The following is a 9249-nucleotide window of genomic DNA, read 5'->3' as shown; positions in this document are numbered from 1 at the left end:
AGTTTAATTAATTCATTGGAATTCCTCCGCGTTGAGGGTATATGCAATAATCGTCAAGATATGAATGCAAGCTTCTGCTTCAATAATTCGTGCTTCAATAATTACCAGGTAGCCTATATATTCTCAATATTGACTAAAATGTGAAGATTTAGCTATACAATCGTGGTGAGCAAATATAAACTGCTGTTTCAGCAATATAAACTGCAGGTAAAAAAAGAAAGTACTTTAAATTGTCAGTACGTGAAAATTGACTTTAGCAAGTGCGGTTTATGCTTTTCCAATAACTCACTAATACAAAGACGAGATTGCTATATAAATGGAATTAGCCTATACTATGATCTGTATGCTATATATACCAAATTCTAATATTGGCACTTTTTACGTACAAAATGGAGGAAAAGGGTTCATTATTGTGTTACCAAACAAAATAGTGTACTTTTAATTTATGAAAAGTAACACTGTTTTTAGGGTTTCGTTTTACATATCTGGGGGGGGGGTGGGGGTGGGGGCACGTGCCCCTTGTGCCCTCATAGCACCATTGTCTCTGATATGAATTTATATCACTTTAAGCTTTACAGTTAAGCGCACTGAACACCATGTGTGACCTAACAGACCGGATTAAGTAAAGTGGTCTAAGTTTAGCTCTTCAAACAAAGTTTTGTCCACACATTGACCACAGAGATAATATAAAGCGATTCTAGTTGACTATCATTCATTTATTATCTTACCAAAATCTGAGAACGTCGTAGTTTGATGTCACTGTACAGCTGTACGTAAGGCATAACCATCTTACATCGTAATTTCGTATCTCTAAGTGCAAGAAACCGTAAGTAAACCATTTCTTTCTTGTAACTTTTTATTATGAAATATTTATAAATAAAACAATTGAAAGAACAAAAACTCTTTTACTTTGATCGATTCAAGTTCAGTCGGCTATTTGAAATAACGTTTAGTCTATGAAACCGCTTTACAGTTATATACGGAGTCCAACAATCTTATTAAATGACGATGATAATGACTTCTATAAATTGATATGTGATTGTGTCAAATCAATAAACTAACTGGGGTGCATGAACCCCCAGGGGGTGCGTGAGTCTGTCCCAGGGGGTTCGTGAGACGTATCTGAAAGTCAAACCTAGAGTACTTTTTGTTGAACTAAAATCTGATATATCATATATCACAGTATACTGTAATAATGTACAAAAGTCGTACCTATCGACAAACTCTTTTCGCGTCCCATACGCATATGTTGCCATAGTAGTACCGTACCGTGCATGTGATAAATAACTTTCATTGCAATATTACACTATGAACTTGATCTTTTACGAAGCACTGTTATGCGTGTTATAGTATAATAAATTAATAACAGTGCTTCGTAAGATGTCAGAGTTTTCCACGAGCCCCCAACTTTTGGAGACACGATTTGACATCTACAGGGGTTCTTGGGAAAGGGGGGGGTGGGAGGATTAAGTTAGGAAAACCTGCTAAAGAACTATAATTTCTCTTAGGAGAAGGAGATATCAATTGGTCGTTTATTGTGGCTGTTCAATTCATACACGAGACAGTATTAGATAGTCATCGATTCATGATCATATGTGACATCAGAGATTTATCAGCTCCCCTTGCCGAAGGTAAGATTGATATTTTGAATCTAATTCACTGTCTCCCAGTGACCGGTGGTGGTTAGGGGGGAGGGGTGGGGGCGCATTCAAGTTTTCTTTCGGCTGGTAGGGGCATGAATCTTTATGGACGGACTGTATACGCGTGCGGTAAAACATGTTACGAAAGAGGGATCTGGCTGCACGTTGAATGCGACTCTCATTTAACGGGTATTTATGGGGGGGGGGGTTGGACGGTCTGGGTTGGGGTGGGGGTTTGGGTTGTGTGGTCTGGGGGTTGTCCTCTGGAAAAGTTCACAGTTTACAGACGTCAAGGGATGCGTTATGTGGCATATTTAGACTACATACAGTAGGACTATAGTCTAAAAGCAAGGTTTTTGCTAATAATATAATTACTTTGGAATTTTGAAGAAAAAAAATCCCCCTACTGAACATTTCCCCTCTGACTGACAATGCTGCCCTCAATTTCCCATTCAAGTATTATTTATCAGTACTTGAAGAGTTACCCATATGTAACCTTTAACCTTGTTGTTCTCCTTCAGTAAATCAAAATGCCACTCGAAAGATTCGCAGGAAAGGTAGCAATTCTGACTGGATCTACAAGCGGGTGAGTTGACATTACATGCTGACCTGCATTTTGTAGTCTTAACAGGCCAGCAGTTCTTAATAGATGGCCCGCGGGCCAAAGTTGGCCTTTCTCATGAAAGACCAAACAGACAAAAAAATTCGAAACACAATCTTGCACTAATCGGGTGGTATGCGGGTGGACAATAAGTCTTTGGGTTTGTGCACCCTAAAATGGGGTCTACCCCTATAACTTTTTAGACTACCCCCAAGAAGTGTTCCTTTTCTTAAATAAGAAGTCCCTACGTTTCTTAGCAAATATCTCCTCATTGCCATTTTCGTTATTAAAAGGTGGCCTCTTGATATGTTATAGGTGCCCTTTTCATCTACTTGAAGTAAATAAAATTGTAATTCAAAAGTGAATAACTATGGAACATTCAGAAACAAAATATACTTAAAAAGTGCCATTCATTCATGGAAAAAAAATTGTAGTATAAGAAGTGCACAGAGAATCTATTTTGCTCGAAAGTTTCGAGATAACTTTAGCCCCCTAAATCAAAGTCACATGTCCCACTACCCCTCACTGTTGCACCCCTACCCCAAGATCGAACCCTTTCCCGCCGACCATGCGACCTTGAACCACCATTGAAAGTATTTGCATCTGCCACAGGATTGGTTTGGCGTCTGCGAAACGCCTTGGTCTGGAAGGATGTAAAGTTATAGTGAGCAGCCGGAAAGAGGTCAACGTCCAGGCAGCTGTCAAAACACTTAAAGACGAAGGAATAGAGGTAGCAGGAATCGCAAGTGACCAAGGAGTGATGGCAGATCGAAAAAAATTAATCAAATTCGTAAGTTTCTGTGTATTCATGCTAATATATGTTTTGTGTATTTGAGCTGGCAAAAACACAAACGTTCAACTGGAAGCTCTGAGTTCCAGTGGAGTGCACAAGGAATGGGTTGGGGTTGGTTGGGGGGGGGGGGGTGGGGTGTTTCGGGGGTTGGAAAGTGGGCCGTGTTTCCCCACCTCCGATCGTCAGTCGGTATTTTTTGTGTTCTGTGGGGAAAGAACAAAAGGACCACTACTACGGGTTGGTTGGGGTTGGGTGGGTGGGTTGGTCGTGGGTTGGATGGTGGAGAGTGTTCTCTACCCGGGATATTTTGCATTTTTTGGGGAAAGAAGACCAGGAACACTACTACTAGGGGTTGGGTGGGGGGTGGGTTGGGTGGGGGTTGGATGGTGGGGGGTTCTCCACCTCCGATCGTCAGTCGGGATGTTTTGCATTCTGTGGGGAAAGAAAACCAGGACCACTACTACGGGAATAAGCTAATGCACGCTCTCTTCCCACCTCCCCGAATGATACCTTCAGTCAAAACTTGCCAGTTTACAGCAGCAGAAAATCGCGGCGGCGAGCAGCTGGTGTATTGGTTGGAGACCTTTCCCCTCAGGACGCCATTCCGTATTATCCAGATACACCTCAGATATTTGGCACAATTGCTTTGCTTACGTTTTGTAACATAGTTACTATCACAAGATGTTTACGACATGTAGAGAAAAGTAAGTTCACCAAATTCAGCGGCTGAACCAAATAAGATTGCAACTTTTGTCTTTAACCATGCATATGTATCTAAGAAATGAAATGATATACACAGAACTTAATCATGTAACCAACAAAGTAATGCTGTTAATACATATGCATATAATTATGTTATATTCTCTTTCAGGCTTTAGATAAATATGGTCAGCTGGACTGTGTCTTCCTTAGTGCAGGGTCAAGCCCACACAACGGATCACTTCTTGATGTAAGTATAAATTAAAACTTAAATTACAAATTAAAAATAAATCGCTAATCATCATAACTATAACCTATGTAAATTGATTAGAATTAAACAAGACACGTATATGATTCCCCATGTACCCCATAAACTTCATTAATCATCTTCAACTCTACTTTTAGAATTTGGATAACTTGTTATTATATTTATATTTATTTTTATTTTCCTTTTCATAAATTCCCAGGTAACAGAGAAGGAATTTCATAACGTAAGTTAAATGGACAAAAAGAGTAATTAAAACGGCATCGCCGTACAGATATCTTAAACATGGTTTAATTCATGGATAACTTACACCATATTAGGGCATATACTGTCGGGTGGGGTCTGGTGGGGTCGGGTGGGGTGGGGTCGGGTGGGGTCGGGGTGAGGGTCGGGTGGGTGTAGGGTGGTATACTAATGACCCTTACACACTACATAAAGGACAGCTTGTAAATTTAACGAAGCTGCAGAATATTCTGACACTATCCAAAAAGTTGACTGATTAGAGACTAAGTTTTTTTTTTTTTACACTAGTCGTTTTTCAAAATCATTGACGGATTGGGGAAGGTTGATACTTTATTAAACAAATAAAGGAATACAATATTTCAATGCTGAAGAAAAATCTGCGTATGGCAGCTTAAATATTTTAAATATTTGTTTTCGAGATCTTGTTACCATGGCGATTCAATTAACTTTTCCTCCATTCATTTTTAGGCATTCGCCCTTAACGTCAAAGCCAATTTCCAGTTCATTCAAGAATGTCTGCCAGCGTTCGATTCAAAAAGGTAAGTGATACATTCTTAGTGGTTTTTTTCTATCCAAAATTCTTCTTGTTTTCACAAGTTTAAATGCCTGTGAGAAAGTACGGTATTAACAGATATAAATTATGATTTATGCATATTTTCAGAAGAAATCGGACATGTTAATTAAAATATATCGGTATACGGCACATTTAATGCAGCGGTGAATTAGTGTTAGCAAAACAGTAACAACATTTTTAAACCAATAAAATGTGTTGACAACCAGGACACCTGTAGGTCCACGGTGCAGTTGCATCAGGGAGCTTGACTCTAGCAGCTCCCTGGTTGTATCATGTCAGTAACGGGATACATCAATTTATGTTTATAACAATATGTATAACGAATCATGATGGGCGGGCAGTTTGTCTTTTTTTGGTATATATGACTATTCATTCACTAAGTATACACGATTATTGAATATCTCCAATACATTTAATTAAAGCACATGGCGATGACGTTAACGCGGCAATATCTGATTGTTTTACTACAAAAATAAATAAATAAAGTAAAAACAAACACATCAGAACACATGTCTTGATTTTTTCCCCTGTCCTATTTCAGAGGTGGTTCTATTCTTACAAATGCAACGGCTGCAGCTTATGAATCTGTGCAAATAGTTACAAAGGTAAGTCATGTATCTTTGCAAATAGTTACAAGGGTAACTCCATACCATACAACTTTAAAATTATGTTCATTATGACAAACATCAATATCCCTAGCCTCCCTTAGTTATATACCGCATAACTGTGGTGTATACAATTCAACCCACAGTGTCCGGATACTTCGTTTTTACTAAATCAGCAATTCATGCAAATAAAATAACTCAAGTTGTTAAGATAAGTGTTTCATTCCCATTTACTATATCAACCAGTGAGTTATAATGTTTATAATTTTTTATACTAAATATCAACTTGTCACAAGACACAGTATACTATAAGTGCAACTTTTAATATATCGGAATGAAACCTTATCGCCAAAGAGCTTTCCACATTTTCTTACATAAATCATGCTGTTATTCCTTTTTGTGGCTGTCAAAAATGTTATTTATATTGCCATTTCGATTATTGAAAACAGACTGGTGAGACTGCTTATATATAAATATTATACGTATATGCTATTTGATACACGACACTAAAGCATGATTGCCAACGATGACAAAACTTAATCGACACGTTCATGCGCAGAAACGACTTGAGTCAAGCTTACTGCTCATTCCATGCATTTGCTAAAATTCCATATCGATTTCCACTAGTTTTATCAGATCGACTCATGTTACTTTATTACACTGTTTCAACGTGTAGGAAATGAATGCGGAATCATGGTAGGAAATGAATGCGGAATCATGGTAGGAGAATGTAAAACAACTTATTTCATGTGGTCAGGAAGAGAAACGACTTTTGACAAGTCTAGCATGTTCGTGTTCAAGTAACGCTGTGTAGTTCTGCTTTATAGGTTACGTTACACACAAGCGTATTTCCAATTCCCATAAGATTGACAAGGAACAGCTATATATACAATAAACTGTTCCGTACAAACTGGGAACCCAATCGCATTTTGGAATTTAATGAATTCTAATATTTTATTCATGCAGTTAGAAAAACATGCATAAGTAAAACGACATGTGTCAAGTCTTGCTTGCAGTATTAAAACTATATCATAGCAATCATAACATTCCATATTTCACTTTGTGTCAGATCGAATCAAGTACCTACAATACATTATTACTAACTGGTAATTCAATCTCATGATTTTTGTTGTTGTTGTTTTCGTTTTAAATCCAGAACATTCTCTTGTACTGCGTCAGCAAACTGTGTTTGATATCAGTGACGCAGCACGTAGCCCGTGACTTGTTCAACCGAAATATCAGAATAAACTGTGTTGCACCCGGTCTCATCAAAACACCATTTTTACAAGGGGTAGGTGAAGTCTTTCATTTTGGATTTCTGAAAATATTGTACATGTATACAGCTGTCGCACACTATAGCATACGATATCTATAGAGTATACTTTATGCAATAACAACGTTGTTTTACGTCCTCTCATCCCACACATAACATGCACCAATTACACACAACGACAAATACATTAGTCTATAAGGCTGTTGTTATTGCAACCGTTGGAAGACTGACTGTTTTTTTTTCTTGCAGCCTGCAAAAAAAAAAAAAAAAATTGTTGCATAGCCGTGTCGCCACTTGAGTGGAAATTCATTTTCATATGTTTCTTGAGATTCCTTTTTTACATTATAAATAGATGAAATGCTTGTATATGACATATGTTAAGTAGGCCTATATTGGAATCATAAATGTCGTAAAATTTGTTTTAATGTATTGATCACTCACTGTATTTTCGTATCTTCATAGGGATTAGGAAGTGGCCATTTCAAGAAATATGCTGACATCACCGGAATTAAACTTGGAGTCGATGCTGCCTCTCGGTAAATTTTATCTTCATTAAAATTAAAACAAAAGGAAGAAGAAGATTATAGAAAATCAGAGTAGTCCTTATATAATATCGATGTACGATAAATAAGAACTTAACATAACAACAAATGTATCAATAACAATATATACGTTATAATCACGAACAGTTATACACACAATATTGTTAATAGTTATTTTGTAAATTATATAAAGCCACCAGAGACGGTGTTGGATGGGAGAGGGGTTGGGGAGGGGCGTAATTCCATCTTCCACAACCGCTTCGTCTGATTTCCCATCATTCTCTTCTCACTCTATGTCCTTTTGATATGAAAACAATATTCGTTTGAATCCATGTTTCTGGAAGAGATGGGCCAACGAGCAAGAGAATTATAGTCCGGAAATCATAATAAAAAACTTAGTTCAGCATCCTCTAAGTTAGTGTCCCTTTTCTGAATTGGGGGTGTGGGGGGGGGGGGGGGAGGAGGTGTGGGCCGAAGTGCATGCCCTTCAACTCGGCTTCCCGACACCTATACATTTTTCACGATATATTTTTGTAGCCCAGAGAAAAAGGGAAAAGGTCACTGAAGCATTTCGATTTCAATATAATGTCTATACCATCTTACATATATATCGAAGCTTTATTTTGTGTTTTCATTTCATAATGCATATATCGTTAAAGTTGTGTTTTCCTGATGAATATGTTTCCTCTTATAATTGTTTTGTATAGACTTGGAGAACCAGAAGAGATTGCATCTGTGGCAGCTTTCTTGCTCTCAAGTGATGCTTCCTACATCAATGGACAAATCCTCATTGCTGGAGGAGGATTTCCCCTGTTAAGAGCGTTCTGAAATTCTGAAATTCATCAGGCAATTTTTACAAGATGTGTGTAAATAGACATAAGAATTGTATTTCTGACAAACGTTGCTTCTTTATGACATAAAGTTGTAAATATATTTGACAAAATTCGGTAAAACATTTTTTTTCTCTCTCGAAATTAAATGCAATGCAAAACTCACGTACATATTTAAGGGCTATACTAAGAGAGTATTTTTCAGAAAGTATAAGGATTTTTGAAAAGTGCATGACAAAATATGATTGTGAGAAGAAAATGGGTGGGGCGGTGGAAATGACGTCGAGTAGAAAAAAAAACAACTAAAATCCTTGAATACATATGTAAACTTTTGTGGTGCTAGTATTTAAATATTATGGAATAATAACTGACTCGATCAAACCTTAGTTTTATGTCCTTCAGTTTACATGAACAGAAGATATAGTGTCTATCCTATGCTCATTATATATAACATTCGTATTGGCATTTTTGCTGACATATACCACAAATGCACGTGGATGCAGTACGGCGAGTATATGCTGACTCGTGCAGTGTATGATATGTGTATAGACTTAGGGAAACATCTCGATAAATTTCGTGCGTTGTTTGAAATTGTTCTGTCTGAACCCAAAGAGCCGTTACTGACCTTACGGCCTCCGGAACAGCTTAAAAATCTATGTAAAATGTAATTGTAAACTTACAATAGGGCAAGAAGTCCAATTGACAACTTTAACGGCTTGTAAATAAATTGTAATTAGTCAGTATTTTATAGACTTCTTTTTTGATGTAAAAATATGTAAACAATAAAATAAGAACAATTTGGGTATTATTCTCTGAAAATCATTAATGAAAGTTTTTTGATGTCGGGTTGCTAGGTATGAAGTGCACATGATCGTCGCGGGGAAGTATATTTTGGTTTAAAGTATATTGACATCGAAATTTTAACCCATATATATATATATATATATATATATATATATATATATATATATATATATATATATATATATATATATATATATATATATATATATTTATATATATATATTTATATATATATATTTATATATATATATATTTGTGTAATCGCTGTTAAGTGTCCTGTCATGATGCATTGATTGATCTAACTTAACAGCGATTACACAAATATATATATATATATATATATATATATATATATATATATATATATATATATATATATA

At 36.5% G+C, this 9249-nt stretch overlaps 1 protein-coding gene across 2 annotated transcripts; it reads left to right on the top strand.

The window, feature by feature from the left end:
• Positions 1 to 725: 725 nt before the first annotated feature.
• Positions 726 to 8985, top strand: LOC139972928 (dehydrogenase/reductase SDR family member 4-like). 2 transcript variants are annotated; one of them, XM_071979252.1, is made up of 11 exons: positions 729 to 826; positions 1509 to 1631; positions 2162 to 2226; positions 2854 to 3031; positions 3906 to 3983; positions 4201 to 4224; positions 4710 to 4780; positions 5357 to 5420; positions 6577 to 6711; positions 7156 to 7229; positions 7943 to 8985. In XM_071979252.1, the coding sequence occupies exons 3-11, from the start codon at positions 2171 to 2173 to the stop codon at positions 8061 to 8063; spliced, it is 801 nt and encodes a 266-aa protein (XP_071835353.1). In that variant the 5' UTR covers positions 729 to 826; positions 1509 to 1631; positions 2162 to 2170; the 3' UTR covers positions 8064 to 8985. The 2 variants fall into 2 exon arrangements, with proteins under 2 accessions (XP_071835346.1, XP_071835353.1); XM_071979245.1 differs by lacking the exon at positions 1509 to 1631 and having other exon boundaries at positions 726 to 826.
• Positions 8986 to 9249: the final 264 nt, after the last annotated feature.

The sequence above is a fragment of the Apostichopus japonicus genome, chromosome 2 (assembly GCF_037975245.1).
Source record: "Apostichopus japonicus isolate 1M-3 chromosome 2, ASM3797524v1, whole genome shotgun sequence".
NCBI classification, from domain to species: domain Eukaryota; kingdom Metazoa; phylum Echinodermata; class Holothuroidea; order Aspidochirotida; family Stichopodidae; genus Apostichopus; species Apostichopus japonicus.
Note: the sequence above shows the minus strand (reverse complement) of the source record. Positions and strands in the feature narration are given on the sequence as shown.